The 27,649-nt window shown below is 38.1% G+C and overlaps 2 protein-coding genes across 4 annotated transcripts in view; one reads left to right on the top strand and one right to left on the bottom strand.

Annotated features, from left to right (window-relative positions):
* LOC128016669 (probable C-mannosyltransferase DPY19L3) overlaps positions 1 to 23,332 on the top strand; it is a 38,830-nt gene extending 15,498 nt beyond the window's left edge. For all 3 annotated transcript variants that reach the window (XM_052601358.1, XM_052601359.1, XM_052601360.1), the window contains exons 10-19: positions 1,137 to 1,238; positions 1,446 to 1,519; positions 1,813 to 1,971; positions 2,620 to 2,742; positions 3,132 to 3,243; positions 4,438 to 4,494; positions 4,831 to 4,913; positions 16,107 to 16,239; positions 20,096 to 20,254; positions 21,454 to 23,332. In XM_052601358.1, coding sequence (XP_052457318.1) covers positions 1,137 to 1,238; positions 1,446 to 1,519; positions 1,813 to 1,971; positions 2,620 to 2,742; positions 3,132 to 3,243; positions 4,438 to 4,494; positions 4,831 to 4,913; positions 16,107 to 16,239; positions 20,096 to 20,254; positions 21,454 to 21,642 — 1,191 coding nt within the window. In that variant the 3' untranslated portion in view covers positions 21,643 to 23,332. The remainder of the gene's footprint in view (positions 1 to 1,136; positions 1,239 to 1,445; positions 1,520 to 1,812; positions 1,972 to 2,619; positions 2,743 to 3,131; positions 3,244 to 4,437; positions 4,495 to 4,830; positions 4,914 to 16,106; positions 16,240 to 20,095; positions 20,255 to 21,453) is intronic.
* A 199-nt stretch (positions 23,333 to 23,531) lies between these two features.
* The window catches only part of LOC128016668 (neural-cadherin-like), a 242,598-nt gene continuing 238,480 nt past the window's right edge, over positions 23,532 to 27,649 (bottom strand). The window contains exons 32-33 of the mRNA XM_052601356.1: positions 27,159 to 27,313; positions 23,532 to 26,125 (exon numbers count right to left, since the gene is read on the bottom strand). Coding sequence (XP_052457316.1) covers positions 25,586 to 26,125; positions 27,159 to 27,313 — 695 coding nt within the window. The 3' untranslated portion in view covers positions 23,532 to 25,585. The remainder of the gene's footprint in view (positions 26,126 to 27,158; positions 27,314 to 27,649) is intronic.

Raw genomic sequence — 27,649 nt, 5'->3', positions numbered from 1 at the left:
TGACATTAAGCAGACATTAAACAGACTGTACCAAATACCGTTAATAATATGCTCCTTAAAGGTGATGATTAAATCTTTGTACACAAATATGAACACAATGTTTTCCAGATGATCTCAGTGATGGACTGTACATGTGTTTGCTGGGATGTGGCTCTAGTATTGCATTCTGAATTACCAAACAGAATTAAAAAAAAATAAATCAATCAAAAAGAATCTAAAGCCATTTTTGCCCTTACGAAAGGAAATATATTTACCAATATATTTCTTGAAATATATTGTGATATATTGTAATATATATTTTTTTTATTTTTATGTTCTAATATTTTATATATTTGAATACATTTAATAATATATTGATGATACATATATTATATAATATATTGCAAAAAATACAAATGATTGCCGCTTTTAATATATTTCAATATATTGGAAAAATATAAATAAATATAAGAATTCCTAATATATTACATGTTATTTTCCAATATATTGCAATATATTTTTGTTTCACAAGGGTGGGCAGCTTAGTTGAATCAATTTTAACATTTTTGTCCAGGAGCTCATAGCATTTTTTGTTGAAAAGATTCAGCATGTAGGAGTTATAACCTTGCTTAGTTTTTTATTGAACTGGGTAAAAGGTTTAAAACAAATGTAAACAGTTTTTTTTTTTTTTCATTGAAGTTGTTAACCATGTAAAATAAACGGAGACAGAAACTGTGTTTTCAAATTGATTTATGTAAGTGATGGATGGAAAAATGACATATATAGCAGTTATTTTCCAGAAGCATGTAAAAAAAGAAACACACACATGTATAATTATCATTATTATTATTATTTATTTTATTTTATTTAAATTGCAGAACTTTTTTTAACAGGCAAACTAATGTAAATTCTCAAAAAAAAAAAAAAAAGTCCTGTATAATGAATTAGAGCAACTAAATACATGTGATGTTACATGTGATGGCAATGTCTAAAAACAGTAGGCACCCATCACTTCTTAGCTACGAACTGAAATCAATTACTTTAAAGACATTTCCTGAAAATGCATCCCCTAAAAAATGTTTTGATTGAAAACTGAGGCTAAGACTATTGTTGTCGTTTATTTATTCATTCCTGCTGTGTGTATGTGTGGCTTTCAGACGGGACTAAAGACGGGCAGCTTTGTTATACGAGTAGGAAAACTGGCTCTTCACACCCTCCTAGTCTTCACATTAACTTTCACCATCAATTATTCAGCCAAGGTGAGCTATGAATCGTGTTCTACATCGTCTGCCCAGACATTAATGGTAAAAAAGAGCTTCTCTTCCTGCTCCTCCTGAGACACTAGCTTTGCTCTCTCTCTCATTGTCTTTCTTCATATCTCACTCTCATAAAACCCCACACCGCCGATCTCACGAGACACTTCCATGAATGATTTCATCCTTCGCTCTCTCCATTTTAATTGACAGACAATACTCCAGCTGAAATCAGACGAGCACATCTTTAAGTTCATAAAGGCCAAGTTTGGCTTCGGGGCAACGAGGTAAGTCTCTGTTCGTCTCTCGTGACGCTACGTCTAGCCTTTTATCATCAGTCAAATGCCATATTGTGGTGTCTTATTCCGAAGTGAGATCTGCTCAGAGACTAGAGCAAGCCATTAATCTGCTGTGATTAAATGTGTCCGGCTCTGGTGGAAAAGTAACGTCTGGCACACAATATACTCTGCTCATTCGCTAGATACTTATGAAGCCATTTCAGTTGATCAGAAGCGTTGCTGCTCCCAATAATCTGTATAATACATCCAGCCCGATCTCCCTCCCTGTCTCTTTCTTTCAGAGACTTTGATGCCCGCCTCTATCTGTGTGAAGAGGCTTTTGGCTTGTTGCCATTGGATACATTTGAGCGGTTGGCTGGCACAGTGCTGCTCTATCCGTATCTGTGCACGCTCAGTGTGCTCTTCATCCTGCTGCTGCTGGTGGCGCTCTCTAATCTCAGGTAAAACTACCGCATTGCTTCCTGTCTGTAGGACATGCACGCGCACTACCACACCATATGCTACGCATTAGCGAGACGTGGATCTGGGACTTTAAATATTCTCATAATGCCCGTTTTTCTAATTAGAGCACACAAAAAATAGGCTGAAAATGACCAGTAGAGCAGTGATTATAGCTTCATAACCACCTTATCCACCACAGGTCATAATGCTCATTTATAATTAGAGCTATTAGTCTTTATTAGACGTGCTACATAATAATTGGACGCTAGATGTATTTCTTTCCATAAGGGCTTGTGAATGTGTGTTATTATGTTCAGTTCAAAGCAGATTTGCTGTTGCTTTAAGGGCTGCTGTGACCCTCTTTTTTGTTCTCTTTTCTTATCAGAATCACAGGCGCCCATAAACACCCAGAGGCTTTGCACCACACACACACACACACACACACACACACACACACACACACACACACGCACACACGCACACACACACACGCACACACAAATCAGTTAACCCTTATGTACTTAAAAACTAAATAAATAAATTAAAAACCACACATGCTAGAACTCTGAATAATGCTGCTGATATTGTGTTTTAATGTGTGGTAATGTTTCTAGTCATCTTGTTTGATTCCTAATTCTTAATTCCAGCTCTAATGGGTCAGGCCAAGCATGCAGGGAGAGAGAAGACAGGACCTTTCGGATGCGTCCGGACGTTGCTTACAATCTCTTGCACACAGTCTTCTTCGGCCTGCTCGCCTTTTCCACTATGAGGTAAACAACTAGTAAATTGGACAAGTTTTGTTGCTTTCATACCACGTATCTCTTTCCTTCCATGCAAATATTTTCCTTCTGTATTTTCCTCACTCTCCCGTCTGTAATTTCATTCCCTGCCGCTGTCGCTATGGTGCATCTCAATTTCCTGTCCTCCACACCGCTTCTGATTTGTGATCTTCTTCATCTTATTAGTCCGTATCCCAAGTTGACAGTTCATTCGTGATTTTAATGATGAATGAATTATGGTAGAACACTGCGATATCGCTTCATGAAATTTTTTGTTTGGTGTCAGAATAGTAATAGAGTTGGAAATGAATGCGGTTCGAGTCTTTCATGTTTGCAGTGTGTTGTCTGAGTGAATGGATTTCTATCTTTGCTGCTGGCAGGATGAAGTATTTGTGGACTGGCCACATGTGTGCATTCGCCGCTTTTGGGGTGTGTGGTAAGGAGGTGTGGTCGTTGTATCTGAGGGTCCTTCACTGCAACACTAGAACCATGGTGAGTGACACACATCACAATTCAGAGATAATGGCACATTTGTCCACTAGCTTTTTAAAGTTTGGGATATTTTAGTAAAATAACAGCAGTGAAATATTATTACAATTTAAAATAACTTTTTCTATTTTAATATATTGTAAAAAGTAATTTATATGATGGCAAACAAAACCTTTGATCGGTGGTGTGTATACATGTAAACACACACACAGATATGCGTTGTAGCACTTTTTACTAAATTGTCCTCTAGAAAAGGAGAAATGAGATCATAATTTCATTTTGAGAATCATATTTCATGATATTTATTCTGTATAAAGATAACTACTGTTTTCTCAGGGAATCTTGCCTCATGTTAGGAGTACTGGGAATACATGAATAATGTACGTTTCATATAAAAGTGGCATACTAATGCACAGTCCAATTCCAAATCTTATTTCGCTGCATATTCACATTTTCATAAAAATAGTTTTCATCAATCAAAACACATTTTCATAAACAAGAGTTACTCCTAACACTGATTTTAATTTTAATGTAGTGCAGCAGTTTTCAACATTTTCTAATAATATTTCTTGCATTGGCTGCAAAGCAAACAACTTTTTCACAGAATCTTACCCCCAAGCATTGCATTACCCCAAAGACACACTTAGCCTCCCAGCAACTATTACATTGCTTTATACAGTATTCTGTAGATTCACCAGCTTATATGAAAATATATGCAATTATATATATATATATATATATATATATATATATATATATATATATATATATTATACTATTTTACAGTTTTGCTCATAGTGTTAAATAACTTTTTTTCTCACACGCTTCTATATGTTCATGTACATTAGAGTTTACCCAGTTTACTCCACTCGCTTCAGTACTCGATACAATTAATAACAAAAACATAAAAATAGAATTCAGTTCATGTAGAGGCTCACAAAAGATGTTTAACACATATCATTATATACAAGTGTCATTTTGAAGCTATGGTGCTCATTGTTATAAACTAATATTGAGTTTCAGTGAGATGTGGGTTGTTTTTTTCTGCATAGATGTACCCATGTCCACACAGCCGGACATTTTATTTCCCCACTAGGTGGCAATGTAGTTACAGCCCTCAAGACTAAACAGTTACAACCTGTTTCTTCCCATTTGTATGGTTATTTTTCCATTTATGTTATTAATCTGTTTCCACAGATGAGACTGATCAGATACTCTGTTCCTATTGTAATACTGGCGTTTCTTTATTACAAGGTAAGACATTTTTAACTATGCGGTCATGTGTCTATTTGCATATATTGCCAAGCTGCCTGGTTAGCTGTGTGCCAGAAATAGTCACGCAGGAATCCTAGTGCAAGCAAAAGGAATCCGTATCACACTGTGTGTGTTATTTATTTGAGTCTTGGATCCACAATGCGGTTTTATTTTCTCTGGTAACACAGCAGTGGGAATAAGGAATTAGAATGTTGTATGTTTGTGCATCTGGGTGCATATTGGGCTGATTTGTTGACCATTGATTATTGTGAATCATTCCCATTAAAGCGGTCTCACACTCTCCCTCCATCTCAATCGCTGTCTTTCTGTTGACAGTTTTGGCCCAGACTGATGGAGGAGATATCTGAGCTGAGAGAGTTTTATGACCCAGACACTGTGGAGCTAATGGAGTGGATCAGGTAAAGCAGCTGTAATCTTCCTCTTACATGCTACAAGCAAACACTCGCAGACAACGATCAGACCAGAGGTCTGCAACCTTAGACACGCAAGCCACCGATTGCACTATGAAGGGTATTTTGCTTTTCACAGAATAATTTGTATAATCTAGATGATGTTTCTGCTAGCAGCATTATAATAATAAGTGCTAAAAAGCTCATAATAACAAATCAGTCTGGCATACACGGTGTTTAAAGGAACAGTTCACCCAAAAATGAAAAATAGCTGAAAATGTACTCACCCTCATGCCATTCAAGATGTAGATGAGTTTGTTTATTTATCAGAACAGATTTGGAGAAATTTTGCATTACTTCACCCACCAATGGATTCACAGCGGTGAATGGGTGCCGTCAGAATGAGAGTCCAAACAGCTGATAAAAACTTCACAGTAATCCAGAAGTATTCAACGAGACTCCAGTCCATCAGGTAACATCATGTGAAGCAAAGGCTGTGTTTGTAATAAATCCATCAAGACGATTCCGACTTGAAAATGTTGTTTGTGGATAAAAAGCTAGTCCTCCATCCTCAATATTGATTCCTCCAGTGAAATACCTTGTCTTGTGTGAATCAGGAGAGAAATATGCACAGATCAAGCACCGTTTAAACAGAGTTCTAAATACATATATTGGTGGATTTTGATGTGAGAGGACAACAGGGAATGGACTTTTTCATTGAATGATCCACTGGTGAGCAAGATGTAATGCTAAATTCCTACAAATCTGTTCTGATGAAGAGACAATCTCATATACTTCTTGGATGGCCTGAGGGTACTTATTTTGAACTATTCCTTTAACTTTTCTCACACAAAACATGACGCTTGAAGAAAGATGTCTTCACCTTAAATTAACATCACACAACACAACTTTACAAACATGGCAACATCATGCACATAAATGGTAAAAGCAAAAACATTGAGGCACTGATTTGCATAATTTATTCATGATGCCGTGAATGCTGGGAAACGGCACCATAGAAATCAAAATTTTCTGCTTTTTGTGGGGGCTGAAAAGTAAAACCGGCACTTAATGTCCATAAAATTGACAACTTATGGATCAAATATATGTTATCTTACTCCCTCTTCCACTACATTACAAACTGTGAAGGATATAATAAAAAGCTGTTGTGAATACTCTATTAATCGGATAAGATTTGCAGCAGCGAGGCAGCAGGTACTTGTGTTTGGAACTGGGCCGGTGTAAGATGGACGTCATGAATTAGACATTAGGTGCTGGATAGACTCCAACAGAACTGGCAACAGAAGATTTCTTCAATGACGCCATTCTCACAGCAAGCGGGAAAAAAAAAGCGCTTGCTCATAGTCAAGTTTCTATGTGTGATTGTGTGCGAGAGAGTGAAATGTTTGGGCTGCAGTGACACAGGTGATCTCTTCCTGAAGAAAATGCGATTTGTGTTGGATTAGAGGGTGAGTTCCCTTGGCTGTGCTGTGGCATTAAGCCACTTCCACACGCTAATTAACCATCAGATTAAAGAGTTAAGCGGGGATCACTTCACACTTCTGTCTGTGCTTGGCTTGCCAAAGTCTGCACTGTTTTATATGTAGATTACCAAAGATGCTCTTCTGCCTAGAAAGGGAGGGTGAGCATGAAAAGCGTATCGAGGAGAGTGGCAGTATCAGCCTCCTCTAACCATGATTGGAACTTACTGCATAATAAACCACATACTGTGACACAATGTGAAGAGGGAGGGCGAGCAACTACAATTGTGCAAGTATCGCTGTCAAGCAGTCTTTTGATTTATCTTGAGCTTAAAGCAACACACCAGACACTGCTTATGATTTTATAGTGAGTGTGTAAAAAAAGATTTGTTGGTTTTATTAGACAACTGTATAGTGTAGAGTGACAGGTGCTGTGCTTCATAACCTAGTGAGCTGCCTTGCTGTTTGCTGCCCACATCGGCAGCATCCTCGTGAGTGATTGATTTGGAATGCTGTACACAGGCAGTGACTCTGTGTGTTATTATAACCCTCCTTACATGGAGCACACAAAAGACTTGACTCCAAGGGAGGTCTGAAATAGCTGAAGAAAGCGATCCATTAGCATTCTCATTCATCTCAATTGCCGTAAGTATGCAATTTAAAATCTGCTATATTTGCTCTTGGCATAGTTCTAAGGATTATGAGTATTGTATGCAAAATGAAGAAGCATATACCATCACTTAACAACCTCAGAATTCACGAGAGTTGAGAAATCTTATTCACTATGGAGAAAATGCATGGGATATTTACTTGCTTCACCCTGGCTTTAGCGTGTTGCAATATTCTGATCTAAAATCTGATATAAAAATATGTAACACTGATTTAAATAGTAATAATACATTTTATTTATTATGCACTTTTCTCACACCCAAAGCGCTACAGCAGAGTCAAAAAAGAAACAAGTAAAATACAAATAATGAAGTATATAATACTATATAAGACAACAATATAAAACAAATCAATAGCCTAATCAGCAGCTGACACAACAATCATGGTAAGCAATATAAAAAATGTGCGGAAACAGTTTCTAGTGAGCTGTTATATATAATTATATTATTATTATTTGTAGCTTAATTAAAGCTGCAGTAGGTAACTTTTGTAAAAATATATTTTTTACATATTTATTAAACCTGTCATTATGTCCTGACAGTAGAATATGAGACAGATATTCTGTGAAAAAATCAAGCTGCTCTGGCTCCTCCGAGTGGTCCTATTGCCATTTGCAGAAACTCCATCGCTCCCGGTAAAAAATATCCAATCAGAGCTGCGGTCCGTAACTTTGTTTGTATTCAAAATGTATATAATAAGCGAGTACACCATGAATCCATTTTCCAAACCGTGTTTTTAGCTTGTCCTGAATCACTAGGGTGGACCTATAATAAGTGTTTATATTCGGACTATTTTAGATTGCTTCGGGGGTACCGCGGCGGAGTAACCCAGTACCTTTGTGATTCTTCATAGACATAAACAGAGAGAAGTAGCTCCGGCTACGATGTTCTTCCACAAGACGCAAGCAGTTCTGTTTATTAACCGCTAGAGTGTCAAAAGTTACCTACCGCAGCTTTAATTATAAATACTTCTATAAAAGTCTCTTGCTTTGTGTGCCGTCTTTGTTGGTTTTTTCTTTCCACTTTACAGTCACCATGAAATGGAATTTGCAATTCATATTTCCTTCTCTGTGATATATACAAGTGAAATGGCTTCTTGAATGAAAAAAAAAAAAAAAAAAGTAGTGTGGGATTTAATTTTTCTATCTGGAATTGATTGGATCGTTGTCTTTTGCTAATTGCTGTGATCTCATTTGACTGACAGATTGCTGGAGGGCAGGCTTTATTGCTCAGGGATGTAATTAGGAATTCACTCATAGTTTAAATCAAATAATCAACTCTGAACACAGAAACATCGTTCCTAGCTGAAAACAACAACAAAAACACTAACAATAACTTTCATTAACCAAAAAGGATATAATACAGAGCTCCACCATCTATATACTGTACATACTATAAAGCCCAAAGTATACCAGTTTTTATGTAAAACACTAGTGTACACGCACAGCTGAATGCATAGCCTTTCAAAATACTCCATTTAATGGCATTCATAAATCAAAATCCCTTTCAAGGAAAGTCAGTTCACTCGTGGCCATATTTACAACATCTCCTGGCATCTGTTTTGGATATGCGTCAAGACAGGCTTGCATCTACAGTACTTGAATGGGGAAATACTGGAATCCCATAAACTCACCGGACAATGGCATTTAAACCATAACACAATCTGACATGAGCTGTCCTATAAATATTTGTTTTTATTCACAAATGCTATTAAAAAGCATACATTCCAGATTGATCCAGCCAATGCGCGTGTGTCTGTGGGAATGGGAACTTCTGTTGGCAGCTGCAGTGCAGCAATGACTTTACCATTTAGCGGTTGGCACGTTTATGTGGATATATTCAGAAATATTGCATGTTGCTCTTTTTCCCATCAGTTGTAATATACGTTAACATTGACAAACTGAGAGTTTTGTTCAGTCTCTGCCTATTTCTTCCAATTTATTATCAATAAAATGTGTTTATGCTTGTGTCCACCTCACTCAAGGGCTTCTATTGTTGTGGTCATCTCCAGTAGTTTGTAATAAGACAACAATATAAAACAAATCAATAGCCTAATCAGCAGCTGACACAACAATCATGGTAAGCAATTTTAAAAAGGTTTCTAGTGAGCTGTTATATATAATAATATTATTATTATTTGAAGCTGGATTAATTCTTTGAAGCTTCTCACACCCAAAGCGCTACAGAAGAGTAAAATACAAACAAAAGAGAAACAAGTAAAATACAAACAATACTGTATATAATACAATATAAGACAACAATATAAACAAATCAATAGCCTAATAACCAGCTGACACAACAATCATGGTAAGCAATATTAAAAAGGTTTCTAGTGAACTATTATATATAATATTATTATTATTTGAGGCTGGATTAATTATAAGGGCTTCTATAATCATGTCTCTTGCTTTGTTTGCCATCTTTGATGGATTTTTCCCCCTTTACTGTCACCTCAAGTACACTCTTCAAGTACACTCAAGTTGACTGACGTCTTTGGGTATGTCATGTCTTGCTGTTTTTCAGATGCTGAGCTACATTAAAAGTAGTTCAACACAGTGTGTTCTGTTCCATTGCATTGTACAAGAATGTGACTTAACAAAACGGGTCCCATGAGAAAGGGGTTGAGAACCTTTGGGCTAGTTCATAGCACAAACCGCCCATGTGAATGCCATCATAATCTCTACCTAAGAGTTAAGAACCTACAATCTCTGCAGATCAGCTGAGAAGGCTTTTGGGGAGGGTGTCATGTGTATGTGCCTTCTCTTCATGACTGATCAGTGGCCTTTCAGTAGAACCTCATCTGTCCCGTAGATGGAAGCGAGTCCTTTGTCACAGTTCTGAGACTCTGTCATCACAGTCAGTCTTACCATTGTGAACGTCTCCCTGCCATGTAATTAATTTAGCCTCTTTTGTTTTGCAGTTTTCTACTGTGCACTCTTTTATTATAGCTCCCATAAAGGAGTTATTTCTGAATGTTGCCTTGTTTTGAAAAAATGAAGATAAATTAGTCTTTTGTTTTCTCTGAAGAAAAAAACTTTCTCGGTCCCTCCGAGCACAAGTAATTTGTGTTTCCCATCTGAACAAAGATGCATTTTTCTTCTTTCTTTCCTACATGTTTTCGACATCTTCGCTCTCACTTCCACTCTAATCGTCACTCTAGACAATATCCTCCTCTTTCCGGTTTAATTTGATCAAATTAGTGGCTTTTGCTGCTGCTTTTGCTGTAGACCTCTCGATGGAGATGTTGTTGAAGATGTCTCGGTGGAGATATTTAATAGCCGTGTTCACAGATGCTAGCCTTGTTTGAACTCCAGCAGAATTTCACTAATTCACAAACACCCCAGTATACACACTCTGTACATAAATGAAAAGTTAGCCGACACCATTTCATACTTGTCATTTGTCTTGTTTTACCCCTGAGAATTTAACATTTTTTTTGTACGCATGAAGTACCACTTTTGCCAGTTGTTGTGGAATCCAGCAAGAAGTCTCAGACAGTAGAATTATTGTTCATTTAAAAACATTCAAAATAGGTTTACTGGTCCCAAATGACTTCTTTAAGTGACTTCTGAAACCTAGAGAGTGCAATGTAATTTTACTTGAGACATTGTCGGTGCTCTCACCTGATCACTCAGTCTCTCATCACTCTGTGAATCCTCCTCCGACAGATGCTCCATCCCACCCTCTCTCTCTCTCTCTCTCTCTCTCTGAAACGGCACTCACATATCTCCTCCTGATTTAGATTTATCTCCACACTGGCCAGTCTGTTTGGCATCTGAATGACATTAAGTACGGCTATCCACCTTACTTTTAACCTAAGAGCAGGCACAGCCATTTGTAACTTAAATGTGCAAGCCTTCTGGAGTCATCTGTTTTCAATTATTTTTAGCTGTGCAAAATAGCTCGTTATATTGCTGGATATTGCAAACTGGTATTTCTTATCATATTATTTTAACGTATTGTCGTAATTATGATCACACTGGTTTGAAGCGCAAATAGTTTTACCGCTTACTGCTGCGGTCTTGTTATTCTTCTGGTGATTCGCCAATAACGAATGGCTAATGAATCTGAAGTCTCACAGAAAATTGCTTGGAGAATAAGGCTGATATGAACATGTTTGTTTGTGTCTGCGCACAGTAATTGTGAAAATATGTACTCTTCCCACAGTTTACCTTCCCTCATTTTATAATTCAGACAGTTAAATCATTATTGTGGCCTTGAGAGTTTGTAGTACTGGTACACAGGCTGTAATTTAAGCCAATGGCATTGAGATACCTCAAGGCGCATGACTGACATGTCCAACCATGCTATCAATATCAGCCTTTTAAATGATTGAGTGCTTAACTTCACTGACTGATTTATCTATATTTATAAAAGTGAATCAACATCAATCCAATGCGAGGTCATTAATTCCGCTCTCTAAATTCAAAAAGCATTTCTGTCTAAGAAGATGTACTGCATAGGCATGCGTCTATGAAGATATGGCTATTCAGGCCACCCTCTGTGTCCCTCTCTTTGAAATATTAATGACGTTAATTATTTTTTATAATGTCAGCAGGATGCAGGCTAACACAAGCTGACATATACATATGAGAATATAAATGTGAAAGTAAATGTAAATCTGGTAGAGGCCAGTGCAGTCCCTTGTCAATACAGAGTAATTATATAGATCCACAAAAGCAAAAAATGATGCACTGTGGAGGAGAGGTCAAAGGTCAGTCTATTCACAAATTCCTTGGTTAAATAGATTTTATGCCGGTGTACTGTGGATTTATGACCAGGTGAGCTGGAAGTAACTCAGAAAATCCCCTTGCTACGTCATTGCAAAACAAAAACCTAAAAGTGTAGAAAATCTAGTAAAATTTTTCTCATTAAAACATAGAAATTAATATACAGTCGCACACAATTAATTTGCATCCTTAACTCTAACCTAATGTGCATAAGCAAAATAAATAACATAGTCACTGTTGCACAACCCTCAAGTCTTTTTCAGAGGATTTAATGTAGCACAAAGAGACAATTAGAACTGTAAGTTAATGCTCATTTAAAAATGTATTTCAGTGGTTTAGTAGGCATCAATATTATAAGTAAAACCGTTCTTAAATCCTACATCCTACTGGAAAGAACATGAAAGCAATCCAAACTTCATTGTTTCACTAACAGAAAACATAGTCAGACTTTGTGAAGTCGCATTTGAAACCATAAAATGCATGCTGTCGTGCATGTTGAATAGCAGGAAACCGTTTGTCTTTGTATCGTCATCCACAGCAACTCATATGAAAGTTAGTAAAGGCTGTTGTTGGAAGCATTACTGGTAATGAATTGTGCTTTGGAAAACAATAATAACTCTGCTCTACAGTCGCTGTCATTGATGAAGGATAAAACAGAAGTTTCTTTACTCGGTTATTGAAGCCTTTTGCTGTGTGAACACGGAAGTGTGAAAAAAAAGGTCTATTAGGGAGAAGAAGCCCAAGGAGATCATTCGTCTCTGATGACATCTGTGCTACTGTAGTTGACCATGTGCTTCTCTGTGCACGATATTTGATAGAAGAGCATCTGAGTGGAAAATCCTTCATCCGGTTATAGAGGTGGCTTGTGAGAACATTACTTTCATGAGAAAGTTCACTCGGACTTTAGTGAGAATAAACTTTTTTATTTTGTTTTATATTTCATACAGTGTATGAATTAATACTTTTACTTTAATACTTTTTTGCAGATACTTTTTTGTGTGCTTTTGAATTATTAATTTTACAGCAATCTGATTCATACATTTTTTTTTTTTTTTTTTTACATTTGGATGGATTGGTTCACATCCACATTACTATTCAGTTAAAAATGAATACTATCACATTTGAAACAGTTTCTGAATATGCATTTTTATGCTTGGGGAACATTAAGCTTTATTTGAGGAAGCATGTATTTTCTACTAGAGGAACATAAAGGCTTACATTTTGCTATTTCAAGATATTTATTTGGCAGCAGCAGCTGATTGCTGGAACAGTCGGTTATCAACACTGTCTGCGTGCAGCCCGATTTTTGTGTCCAGGTGCCGGGTGAATGTTGAGACGGTCCACTATACTAGGTGATACTGCGTATGTGTCGAACTGGTCCATCAACGCTAGACCCCAGTAGGGAATACTTTAAAAGCTAAAAGTCTTATACATGTTTAAAACACTGACACACACACACACACACACACAGACAAAACATATGTATGCAGTACACTACAGTGAATGTTTTTATGTTGTTATAAAGCAATTCATTTGTTGACTAGATCAAGGCCTGAGAAGGAAATAAAGTGGGAGAGTAAACACACAATATACGAGAATTGTCCGGAAAGTATCCAGCCATATAAAAAAAAAAAAATGAGATGAGAGATGCAATACAAAGAAAAGTGCTGCAGCTATGGGCAACTGGTGACTGGCCGCTTCATAATGACAGTGCACCGCTCCATGTATCACTTCTTGTGCAGAGTTTTTTGGCGAAACATCAAATCACCCAGGACTCAGCCCCCCTACAGCCCAGATTTGGTGCCCTGTGACTTCTGGCTTGTCCCAAAACTAAAATCATCTCTGAGGGGGACTGAGGCGTCATTGTACTATGTACAGTGTTTCTTGCATCTTGTTCGATAAATGTCTCTATCTTTCAAATGACATGGCTGGATACTTTCCGGACACCCCTCGTACATATGTATCCAATTACAGTGCTATGGCCTTTGGGTAGATCAGAAGTTGGGAACCTATGGCAAAATTAGACAGTTAATTTTTCTGCAGAATAAAGCAGCCGATTACAGCTCCTTTGTTGTACAACCTACCAAAGTTAATGAAAGGTTTAATGATATATTTATAGTTGTACTAACCACAGTGCATGTTCAGTGCCGTTCGAGAGTGTCACGACAGCAATCAGCATTTCCATGGTAACCTAGAGCTCCTGCACTCAGATTCAAGCCAAATGACAAAAATGACATGACAAAAAGAACGATTTTTAAAACGGCAGCGGAAATGTAAAAGTATGTAAAAAAAGTGACTGGACTGAAACATATCCTTTTATTGAAACTTGTGCACTGCTGTGTCCAGAGACATTTCAAAACATTTCACCTATCAAGTTTCGCTTTTACCACAGAGCACAATTATGGCCTATGCATCGTATTTATGTCAATATGATAATGCTGGAAGACGAGACGAAAAGTTACTGGTGAAAACTAGAATGTTTTCAATTAATTCAATTGGATTTTAGGTTGGTATCAATCTGTGGGTCTGTCTATCTAGCAATAGAGTGTGTACTGTACTCTCAGGGCTGCCCTCTCTGATAATTTCTCATTTTCCAGTCCACATACCCCTCTAGCATCAGAAGGTCTGCTCCTGAACACTGTTATTGGTAGAACCAATGTCTCTCACAATCTTTTTCATAGGTGCTTGTACATAAGATCACATGATAAGTTTGTCTTTCAGGAGAAGTTCATGCCAAATTCTTTGAGGCCCCTGTAATTGGAGCCATTTTGTTCACTGCTTCATTGCTTTAGTAAACTTTAGATTGAAAATAGCTGTTAGTCATTCTATGTGATTGTGTTTGTGAGTCTGTCTCCTTTGCTAACATCTTTTCATGTGTGGTGCAAGCTGACCAGCGATGAAACAGTGTGTTAATGTACCCGCTATGGGGCAACATAGAGTTAGTTTTGGATTTTGTCTTTGCATGTGTCTGTGTGTGTGGCACATAGTTACTGGACTCTGAACAAGGTTGTGCTATGAGGACCCATGTTCACAGTTGACCCATACTGACCACTCTTGTTCCTCTGTAATGAAATATTTCTGTACCGAGATGAAACCATCACATCCTCTGTTACCTTCACAAGGAGAGACACCGGCTTGAGCTGAAACCGACCTTGAAGCGTGAAATATGTGACGGTATTTAGTTTTATTGTCTAAACAAATTGAACAGACATTTTTGAATGCCCGAGGCTGCTTTTTTTAATCAGTGGTTGTTTTAACTTGTTTTGCTTCAGATTCAAAATTACTTTTTGTGGGGGGAAAGCCCTTATGAGTTAACATTGAAATGTATTAATACTACTGTGAACTATATTTAGATTTACTATTAATTAGTTTTTTTTTTCTTTCTTGTTAACTCTTCATAATCCAAACCCTAACTCTGAGGTAAGTACATGTAGTTAATTAATATTGCTAAGTACTATGTAATTACACTGTAACAAGATACCATATAATACAGTGTATCTTTTTTTTTCTTTCTTCTTATAATGTAAAGTGTACACCTACAGATAAATTAAATGGGCATTGTTAGTTTTGTTTCTATATGTCTCTTTAATTCAGTTGTGTGCCAGTATTCATTCCATTAAAGGCATTTTGGGGAGCACACATTTTATTCTAGTTGCAAATGTATTTTAGCACTTTGGATCGTGTTTTCTTTCAACTTGCGCAGTTCTGATGATGGTTTTTAAGGATGAGGGTATCTCACACAATCTGCTCATGGTGGAGTCTGGCACATTTGGCTGCTTTTGCAGATACAAAATTTGCCCAAGCATACCATCAACATAAAATATATGGAGCGTGTTTCTCCTCCGAGAGGCTTCTGTGCGGTGTAGATACTAATAGTCAGGAATAAAATGTTGTGTAAAATGTTGAAGCTGACTTTTTAAAAGGTTATGTTTTGATAACAGATGGTCTCTGAAAAAACCATCCAGTTATTCAAATAGCATATTCAAATAACATACAGCTTCAGCACTTCCCTCCATGCACATATATAAAATGACAGGAGACAGATCACATCCAGACCTTAAACCTGCAGTAGACTACAAACCTTCTGCGTTTCAGACATGGATGATAGGATTGTACAAACGACTGCATCGCTCCTCACTGAACCATTGCACATTTCCATCTTCACCTGAAATAAATGTCTGCAGGTTTGGCTTTAGTTTAAGCTTTAGTGCCGCCCCTACACACCCAGTTCCCTTGTGCGATCGCCTGCCCTGAAATATTAGTGAAACTTAAGTGTATGTAACAGAGCCCTCATGTTTATTTATTTATTTTTTTCCTTGACAGATTGAAGACGCCCAAACGGGCAGTGTTTGCAGGCAGCATGCAGCTGTTGGCGGGAATTAAGCTGTGTACGGGGAGAGTATTGACAAACCATCCACACTACGAGGACCAGGCACTGAGAGAGAGGACCAGACAGGTAAGAGTCTCAGGTCTGTTTAGTTTGAATCACAATTCAATCAAAGTTCTACTATTTCTAGGAACTCCAGATCTCTTGGGACAACAATTTCATTTTTGGGACATTTAAGCTTTTTGGGAAATGTTTTTTTGTTTATTTAGTTTCAATGATAAAATTTAGTGCTGGGCATATATATATATATATATATATATATATATATATATATATATATATATATATATATATATATATATATATAATTAATGATTAATTATTAATTAATCATTAATTATTGATTAATAATATATATATATATATATATATATATATATATATATATATATATATATATATATATATATATATATATATATATATAATTAATGATTAATTGGATTTCACATCATTATTTCCTTGCCAGGAGGTCAGAAATGGTATGTAAAATATAGATTTGATGTAGCTGAGGAAGTATTTTAGACGACTACACAGCTACAAATCTTTTATCCTTGTACATAACTGGACTTTTAAATTGTTTTTAAAAAATTTAGTAACACTTTAGTATAGGGTCCAATTCACACTAATAACTAATTGCTTATTAGTATGTCTATTATTAACATATCGGCTGTTTATTAGTGTTTATAAAGTACATATAATGCATGACATCCATGATCCTACCCTATACCCTAAACTTAACAACTACAACTACAACTAACTATTAATAAGCAGCAAATAAGGAGTTAATTGAGGCAAAAATCGTAGTTAATGGTTAGTTAATATTGAGAATTGGACCCTAAAATAAAGTGTGACCAAAAATTTTACATTTAACTTTTTAGTCTATAGCACAACAGAGTAGGACATAGCGATAAATACATCTATAAACAGAATTAAACCAGACAAAACATAAACATTTAGCCAACTTAGCCATGTCAGAACCCAAATAATCAATAAAAAAACTGTGTTGGACAGGTAAATCACTGGGTTTGCGAATCCTGTCGCTTCGCTTCTGAAATGCTCCTGGTGTGATTTGTCACCACATGTAGAATGGAACAAAACCTCATCAGAGCCGTAACGTGCCGCAGACACGTGTAGTGTACATAAGGGGCTTTTAAAATAATTGTCGGAGTTAATTCATTAATGTGATACACGATAACACGTAAACTTGCCCAGCCCTTCTGAAATGCTTCAAACACTACTCTGGAGAAGTTTTTTGAGGACACACGCAACAATCAAGGGTGTATTGTGCAACAGTCACAAAAGCTATTTTATTTAATGAAGATTATTTACATAAAATATGCACAGTAATGTTTTGTTGCAGAGCTGAACATATGGTCAGTCAGACCAAGGTCTGCATTATAAAATGAAAAACTTCTCAGAAGCATTTCCATTGCCTCGTTACGTAAACTGAAATGAAGCAGAAATAAATCAGTCAGAAACGAATTCTAACACTAAAAACTCTTTAGATACGGTTAGGAGTAAACACATTGCAGTCTATAAGAGTGTGTACTTTAACAAATCAGCTGATAATCTAAATGATGAGTTTACAAATGTTCGTAAATCCTATTTAAGGTTTTCTTTATTACATATGTATATATACTTGGTCTCATCAGCAGAAGTGTTACTTTTGGCATGATTAGTTTAATTAGGTTTCTAATTGCAGGTGGTTGGAAGTTGACACATCAGTGAGCATCTTTATGAAGTGAAATAAACTCCACAGCACTGCTGTGATATGTGGTGTGGTTTCAGCTGTCACTCTTTTCTATTCCAGTCTGAAAGAAATGTCATGTTTCCTTTGGCTTCACTACAGGACATTTGCCTGTAGCAGAGGTTCATTGCTCGAGTTTGTGAGGCAGAATGTTGAGGTGGTCAGAGTCAGAGGAGATCTCTGTTGATCAGATGAGGGTGTGTGTTCATTCTCTTATTTGTTCATGACTGTAGAGGAAGATAAAATATGGATCCGAACAGTTGGTGGAAGACCAGACTCCTGTTCTACTGTTCCTGCTTCATTCAGAGAATTGATGAGAATTGATCTAACCAGAAAGACCCAAATTACCCATCAGCTCAGTACATTAAAGCAGAGGTTCTCCAACTGTAGATGTGCAGAGAGGTTGCAAGGGTGTGCGAGGACTTTTAAATGAGTCCCTTCTGCGTTTGGGTTTTATCACAGCAAAATATAAATGAATGTACCGGTTCAGTTTGAGGTTCACAGCATTTCTGAACATTTACCTTGAACTATAAAGTAACCAATACTATAATAATTCTGTATGTTTATGTTTACATTATTTTAAAAATCAAGTCAAATCAAACTTTTTCCACATTGAAGCAAGGTGAGACTGAAAGCCGTCGAAGCGAAATAAGTAAGTTGAACGAGCGCAACACACGGCTCGAAGGCATACATTTGAAAGTTCTGTTATAATGCTACTCTGTGCGGATGTCTCCTGTCTATAAAAACACGCAACATATTAAAGCGTCTTTGGTACTTCCATGTTTTCTATCAAGGGGTTATGATGTCATTGGCAGGCACACAATGACAGTATGGACACGGTGTATTTTAATGAAGATACTTTTATAAGTGGCTCCATCATGATCAGGTTTAATTTTTTTCGATTCATGTAAGGCCAAAGTGAATATTTATATATCTATATATAATTTGCATCCATACAAAATAATATTTGTATATAATAAGTATTTATTTACATTGTCATGGAAAATTGTCCATAAATACCTATACCTTATATCAGCAAATACATTATGAATTCATCATTCATTTTTACAATATTATCCTATGGCTTATTAGGTTGGCGATCCTTCAGTAATGTTAATTAATTAATTCAGTAATGTTGTTTGGTTGGTTGCCATGGATTTCATCAGAGCGTTCTGTTCTCTTCTCTGTATGCAACTGTTACTTGTGAGGAAATGAGTTTGTTGTGACAGTCTGTCAACAACTATGAACAAAAAGGGCACAGAAACCTTAGCACGGAGTTTACAGCTGCCTTTTTGCCACATTGAGCCACATATCCATGTGTTATACGGAAATGTCAAACCTAATCTTATCATCCTCAGTTACTGTATACTGCCATAATTGCTCCATTAATTGAAATACTGTAAATATATGTTCATGGTTTGTGATACTATCTGTGCACTACTTAAATGCCTTCTGTATATGCAGAATTATTTAATAACAAGTTTTAATAACTAAACTGTAAGTTTAAAAAGCAATTAGTGATATTTCTGCTGGGTGACCCTTCCAACAGTGATTTAATTAGCACGTGCCAAACCAGTGGCATACGTCCTCCAAACCAGTGGTAATTTATCTGCTCAGTGGTTATTTATCTGCTCACCCCATGGGATCCAAGATGTAGATGACTTTGTTTCTTCAAAGGAACACAAACTGAGATTTTTTTTTTAAACCAAATTAAACCCTGCACCTCGTGACTATACATTAATGTGTAAAGACACAAAATAATCAGTCTGTAAATATATATATATATATATATATATATATATATATATATTTTTTTTTTTTTTTTTTTTTACCACAGATTTTCACCGCAATCTGTCATGAGTGCATTCACATCTTCTTCTTCAGTCTGTATGAGAGGCGTCTTCTTTTTCTTCTTGCTTTACAGCAGATCACTAATAAGTGAATTACCGCCACCTATCTCTCAAGTGGACCATTGACATGCCCCCAGGACATTCGTTTTGATAGGATCTCTTCACAAATCACCCCTTCCTAAAATTGTATTATTATTATATATATATTTTTTTTTTATCTGGACCACCTTGCAGTACATTTTACTACATAAACGGCCATTCAGTTCTAAGCTGCAGCCCCTGATATCTATCTTTCTCCCATCTATGCCCTTGTGTTTCCCTGCAGGTATATCAGATCTATGCCCGTCAGTCTGCTGAGGAGGTTCATAAAGTGCTCAGTTCAGTTGGAGCGGACTACATGGTGCTAGAGGACAGCATCTGCTATGAGCGCAGGCACAGCCGTGGCTGTAGGCTGAGGGACCTGCTCGACCTGGCAAACGGACATGTAGGTCACAAACAGCATCTCCAGTGCATGCCCACACACACCACACTCGTTCCATTTAAATGAAAGTTTCTCTGCAAGAACCAGAGGCTTTATCAGAGCAGGCTAACAACTTTGCCCTTTACTGAATCCTTCACGTGGCTATAAACAACTATAATTTGAGATAGATGCGAAGCTCACTGGTCACGCTTTGATTATTTTTGTCTTGGAACTCTCTTGAGGTGTTTTCATTTCTCACGTTAAATATCTGTAACTCTTTTGTGTAAAGCTGATGCTTACATTTTTCATTTTGTCACATCTTCTTGTTCTCACTCACCCACAGCTCATAGTTATTAAATACTGTTTCACCCTGTGCGCAATCTAGCTTAAGTGACTTTTTACGCTTGGGTGGCTTGATTGTTCTTTTGTAGTTGATTACAGTTGTGCATAATATCTGACAAAAGCAAAATTTCCAACTTCTAAAGCTGCGGCACTTTGCGTTCATGTCTGCACAGCACACGTCAGCTTAAAAAAATCATCTCCCCCGCATCCCAGCAAAGAGCTCCAGCTGAAAATAGCTTGTCAGCAGTTGTCATTCATGCATCTGAGGTGAATGCCATGCCTTTGAAAGATCTCACAGAAGTTTGCCTCACTTGCTCCTCTGATCCGACTTCGAGCAGTGAAACTCGTTCACTCGTTTGATGTAGCCCGATTCTTTCCCTCAGTCTGCCTCCAGCAGTTTGAATAAGATACACTCTTGTTACATCTTCTGTGTGCATGCTATTTTAATTTTGATTAGATCTATCTGGTTTAATTAAAGCTTGTTAACTGCAGACAGAATTACTGAAGAAGCAATGTATATGCAGTACTGATGGCCCACAAAAAGCCATGTGTTGTGTGGGATTATTTTCCCTCCCAATTTCACTCTGATCTCTCCCATGGGTGACGGTTCTTTCTATCTCTGGGTGCTTAAATGATCTCAGCACCATTTCAAGGACTTTCTGTTAGTTTGGGAATATTTCTCAAAGTAAATGTTTAAAAAACCTCAGGGCACAATTTTTCTTAGAAATGAAAGATAAAAAAGTGGAATTCTCTTTAAAAGAAGACTTCTGAGACTCTTGTTCATCTGAGAATCTGCCCTGTTTTTTTTTTTTTTACTGTAGAGAAATATCATCTTACAGCGCCATTTAAAAAAACGATTTGTGTATGTGTTTTTATTACAGATCATGGATGGCCCAGGTGAAAATGAGCCGGACCTCATCTCGGCATCTCACCCGCGGTTTTGTGAAGCCATTAAGACTGACACACCTCCGTATTCAACCCTCTTCACACGGGTGTTCAAAAACAAGACATTTAATGTGTACAAACTCAAGAAACTCAAAAAGAAAAACAAAGCTGAGAACAGTCCGTGATGCTCATTCCTCAACAGCAGTCGCCCACCTTCACTGGATGGCTGAACACCCCATCTGGAATGTTCAGTGAGTGTGTGATAGTAGCAGGTGTGTGTGTGTGTGTGTGTGTCTGTGTGCATGACAGAGATCGGAGAGATGCCTGATTCAGCCAGAATGCACAAGATGATTCGGTGCGTGTTTGTGTGTGTAAATCTGCTCTGAGTCGGTCTGCTGCAACCGGAGCTCAAGTTTAATGTGGAGAGAGGGCAGGAAAATCTCTTTTTCTCACAGTCTGCCACCCCCCTTGCTCTCTCGCTCTCTCTCTCTGATTATCTCTTTCTACGCGTATCCTTCCACCAAACACATTTAGGCTCTTTTACACAGATTTGCTACTTGACAAAAAATGTGAGGTTAAGACGCAACGACTGCTTTCACAGCCTCATTCCTGTTGCAAACGAAAAAAAAAATGATTGCAGGAAATAGCAATGGGGAAAATGCTTTGGATTTGGAATTCACACAAGTAGATTGGGATAATTAGAGGCTGATGTAGTGTTGTCTTGACACCGGCCAAAAGTTTGGCAGATATAAAGTTGGGCCACATCAGCTTAAAAAAAAAAAAAAAAAAAAAAAAAAAACCTCAAGAACCAGCCTTACTCATGGGCATAGAGAATGTTCCATAAATACTTTTTGTAAGAATAACTGTCCAATTTACTTTGACCTAGAAATAGTGAATTTCATTTAAAAAAAACCTTGTTAAATTTAAATTACATTTTTATTCTCATATTTTAATGTGGTCTCTAACTTTTGGACTCTACTGTAGATGTTTTGTGCTTTAATTCTGTAAGTAGGAGGTCATCACTTTGACACTATAGTTGGTTAAAAGGGTTTATACATTTGACGTTGTGAACAGGGAATTTAAATTTAGTATGTTTTAGGATTAATAACAGCTTAAGTATTCTTAAAGGGTTAGTCGTCTCGATACATTTCCTTAATCCTCCGTTGTAAAGTTGTAGTTCAGTAGAAATTCACAGTTTGAGTCTTTTTAAAACTGGGTTAAACATATTGAATGGTCAACAATGTTATGATGCGATTTTTTTTTTCATCTTAAGCTCTAAAGTAAGAGCCTTTAGTGTATGAAAGTGCCTTTCCATTTTTGGATAAGCTCTGCTGCGCTAATAAGTCATGCATTCAAAAGACTTTCAATGAGTGGCCTCAAGTGCTACCAAATTTACCTACATTCGTTCTTTGCTGCTGTTTTTTCTCCCCCAGGATGTTGGATGAATGTCTTTGTGCACAGGTACATAACCGTTTTAAATAACTTTAAAATGTTTAGAGATAAACATGGGATTTATTTTTCTGCAAATTCGGTTTGTAGCACGAGGGCTCCTCCGTGACATTCTGTGATTTGTATTCTAATATGGTGAAACCACTATTGTTACCTTACCTGTCAAGACAATTTACACGTGAACCTTTGCTTCACAGAACGTCTCTGTCACAACACATTGTTCCTCAGGAGATGATCTTTATGGAACTGTGTGTTTCGTTGTTGACGCTGTTTAACCGTGAGAGTTCTTTTGGTACAGTTCACTGCACTAGTTTGCTACTGTGGTATTTCATGCAGATGGCTAGCTTCCATTTCTGTCATAAGTGTTGCTTTGTCTTTGGATGTTCAGTGTACATTTGTGTTTTTGAATTAAATATTTGTATGGTGGATGCTGCATATCTTGGTTACTACAAAAGGATTTCTGTCATTTCAAGTGAAATCACAAAGGCATTTTGATAAATACAGGTCAGAGATTTAATGCCACTCTCGTTTCATGTTCTGCATTGTCCCAAACTAATAACCGCGCCGTTTCTGTAGAAAATAGGCCACTTATTCATCAAGAGACTTAAAACCCTGCTGTTTCATTTGAATTTAGCTGTATTTAATATATAATCAAGCCGTAACAGAAGAACTCCATTTATTTAGAAAAAAAAAAAAAAATTCAAAGGATGCAAATACAAAATGTCAAGATACTTTTACCAACTTAAAGAAAGATACATGAAAAAAAAGGCTTTAAACAGAATTAGATCCCTTTATATATTTTAAAAAAGCAATTACTTCTGTTTTGATATGCACAAATGAGGTAAAAACATTTTCACAAAATAGAGTACTGTATATATTCACCACACAAATAAACAGGTGGCCTTGGTTTAAAGTCAAAGAGGAATTGGTTCTTTAGATAAGGATTTCTGTGATTCAAAGACAGAGCCCATCATGCTTCATTCATGAATACTCTCACCTCACAATGGATCCTTCCCAATCCTGCCAATCCTGTTGTCATCTTTTTAACTCTGTGAAATAACAAGCATTGCACTCCCAGCTATATTTCATAGCTTCAGCTTGAAAACCTTTTTTTTTATATATATATATATATACTCTTGTTGCTGCCTTCGGAAATATTGGCACTTTTTAAGATCTGTAATAAGAGTGATGATTTCTCCATCGAGTTTCCCATCTCCCCTGATCCTTTGGTTCACAGCATGACAGTGAGCGATCAGTTCACATTAGGATTAGCACTCTGATGTCTTTTAACGCACTCCTACTCGCTGCACTCTCCTCAGCCAGCCTGTCATGCTCCACATACAACATTCTCCAGAAAAAAAATATGAATAAATAACCGAAATGATGAAAGAAGGGCAAAAAACATTGCCTTAAAATGCATAAAATACAAGGTTGGCCTTTGAGGCCTCAAGGGGGGAGACTTTTAGTTATTCCAAAGCTTGCCTTGCTTTTCCTTCTCCCAATGCAGCCTCACCACATGCGTTCACAAGCCCATTAAACATGTTACACGGGAGGTGCTCAGGGTCTGAAAGCGCTTCCTGAATGCACCTGGTGCTGAGGCCCATTTGGTTCACTGCAGTGCCGAATAATGTGATGGAGTACAAGGACTTATTTATAGTAGAACAGGAAATGATGATGCTGACGGGTAAGCTGGTTTGGTTAATAATACAATATTGTCGGGAGGAGGCAAACTGGACTGTAAGCTCATTCCAGTGCTGAAAGCTCCTTCAGTGAAGCTCGATATCACGTTTGAGTTGATCACATGGAACAACACACATATTTCATTTGTCTTAATGGCTATCCTTTAGTTTGGCAGACTCTGATTGCTATCGCTTAGCAGAGCGTGAGAGTCAAAGAGTTTTCGATAGTTTTCAGCTACAGAAATTTTCCGTTTCATGCCAGCCACATTTGTATTCCCGCTGTTCCTTCACTCCTTTTTGGAGAGAAAGAGAGGACATAATTTGTATTCCCAAGGAATGTCTCCTAAAATGCCAAACAATAAGGCTGCTTTCAGTTTCATTTTCCTCAGCGTTTTTCACACATCTTCAGTTTTTATTGGTCTTTTTCCCCGCAGACATCCTCTTTCATCCTTGAGTGAATAGAATCTAAGTGGAGGGCTGAGCAAATAGAAAAAAAATCAACAGTATCCAAGTATGAAGTTATGATTGATGAACACAAGTGGCCACCCTGACAGTACATGCAGCGAACTGATTTCAGAAAGTGGCCCGTAAAAAGAGAAGGACATACCCCCTTCTAGTCGCATTTGAGCATGGCAGTTTATTTTTTCCTGTATTACTTTTATTTAAGAACATAGAGACCATACCAACATATAGAACACGTCCAAAGCCCTCCACTATTGTCGGTCACAAAGACAACAAATGGTTCCACTAAAATCATTGTCATCCGCAAGTCACCATAATAAAGATGCCCGTTCTGATTTTAAAAATTGTCATGACCACAGCTTGCCGTTTCCTGGATTAACACTTCCCATTTGCTGCTCATTGAGAGTCCCAAATGTCACTCGCCAGATAAAGCCAATGTGTAGGAATTGTAGGCATTATAAAAATCCCTCAGGTTTTCAGACGAGTCTTTAGTGGTCTCCCTCCTCTCCTCGCACTGCAGGAACTTCCTGGCAGTACTTTAGAGGTCGCTGCCCTCGGCCCGCTCATAGAGGGCTTTCAGCTTCTCAAAGCGCGGCCCCCACTCTTTCAAACACTCTTGACCTGCCGCCGTTCCCTCTTCCAGCCCAACGGAGCTGAAGGAACTCAGTGACCCGGCTAGCGAGCCGCCCCCCTCCGTGGAGAAGACCTGCAGGGAGTCGAAGGGTGCCGTCTCCGGGTGCTGGTCGGCATCACGGATAATTTCACACAGGTAGCGTGCCAGGTCCTGGCTGGAGAACGACAAGCTCTTGCGGGCCAGCTGGGCCGCTCGGCTGGGATTTGCAGTCTGGCCTTGAGCCGGAGAGCGGCAGGGGGGTACATCCCTACGAATGGTGGCGGTTCCTGAGGAGGTGGTGGTGGTGGCCGTACCCACTCTGGTGAGGGGTTCAGGTTGGCAAAAGTGTTGCTGTTTCTGCTGGGAGGGAGGGTGGTGGTGAATGGCTAGCGATCGGCTGTACTGCACCGACTGGGCCGGGCTGGGCTGCAGGGACTTCTGGAGCTCTGCCATGTCATAGGCATTCTGAAGGAGAGCGAGAGAGGAGGAAATTAGATGCATAAAGCGCTGAACCATAACAAGATCATTAGAGTTACATAATGTGCCATTACATTTAGGAACTGGTGTAAACTCAACAACAACGTCTGTCACAAAAAACTGCTACAACTAATAAGCTCACTGACAAAATAAGCTGCTTGTCTGTACTTCTTCACTGTAATTTATTATCCCCCAAACTGTTAATGGCATTAACCCGGATTCGAGCTGCTAACACTGCATTCAGATGAACACCTTTGTGTGCGTCTTCCCGCACCTGAGAGGAAGAATCCTGACAGACGCAGTGATGAGCACAGCCCGACATTACACACTTAGTCAACAAAACAAGACACCGGTCCCCTTCTCCCATTGAGCATCGTCATTAATCCCATTCCACCGAGAATGATTCCTTTTGTTATGTAGCAGTGCAGCTCTCGGTGGAGGAAGAAAAACATATAATTTCCCTTAAGGGGAAAACAGATGAAGAGGAGGAGGAGGAGGAGGAGGAGAGACAGAGAGGGAGGTGTGGGTGGGTGACACAGGTGTGGGCGTAACTGACTACATGATGAGGGAGACATGTGAGGCCTCATCAGATGGAGAGGATCAGAGCACCACTATGCATCTTATAATCATGTAACAGGATTTTACACAATGCAGATATGAGCATATAAGATCCTGCAACATATCTACACCCACATACTTCAGAGGAGCAGGCAGTTACATCAAACACCTCGAACCTCTTGTTTGGTGGGTTTCTGGAAATAAAAAGGCAAATTTCGAACAAAACAAGATGTCACGCTTCCTCTCAGCACTTTTCATCAGGATCCGAGCTCATTTCTAAATGTTGGAGTTTTCATAGAGACAAACTGACATGGGTGCCTTGCTGGGATGGGGCGTCATGACAACCTGTGCAAGTTGTCATAGTAACTTTGAGCACTCAGTTGTCCTCCTGTGTTGGAAGCAGGCTTCAGATTATCTGACCTGTGAACTGAAATCAATTTTGAAACAGAAGTCATGCACTCACCTGATCCTCCTCCCCTCCGCCCTCCTCGTCATAGTTGAGCACATTTTCTCGGATGTCTTCCCATCCGTCATGGTGTGCAGACACGTGATACACCCCCTCCTTCAGCCCCTTATAGCTCCGCCAGCGTGTGTAGAGGAAAATCCCCAACAGCAGCACTGCGAAGTCAGAGAAAGAGGTTGAGAATTACCTCAAGATCTGATCAAGGATCCCTTTAACCTATTACAATTTGCAACAATGACCCTGTTCCTAGATCAGGGTGAACTACTTTTAGGCAAGCTGGGCTGTGAAAGCACATCGCCTGGAGCATCCCTCGTCCCAGGTCGTGCTTCTCTGGCACTAAGGTGACTTGATGTCTGCTTGGTGACTTTGTAGAGATGGCTTTGATTTGCCACAGACACTTTATTTCAGTGAGCACAGAGGCTTGTGTCAAGTACAGCTTGCTGGATCAATCCGGCACCACTCTGACCTTTAGAGTGTATTATCTTGCTATC

The sequence above is a fragment of the Carassius gibelio genome, chromosome A7 (assembly GCF_023724105.1).
Source record: "Carassius gibelio isolate Cgi1373 ecotype wild population from Czech Republic chromosome A7, carGib1.2-hapl.c, whole genome shotgun sequence".
Classification (NCBI taxonomy): Eukaryota; Metazoa; Chordata; class Actinopteri; order Cypriniformes; family Cyprinidae; genus Carassius; species Carassius gibelio.
This window is presented reverse-complemented; position numbering and strand designations above follow the sequence as displayed.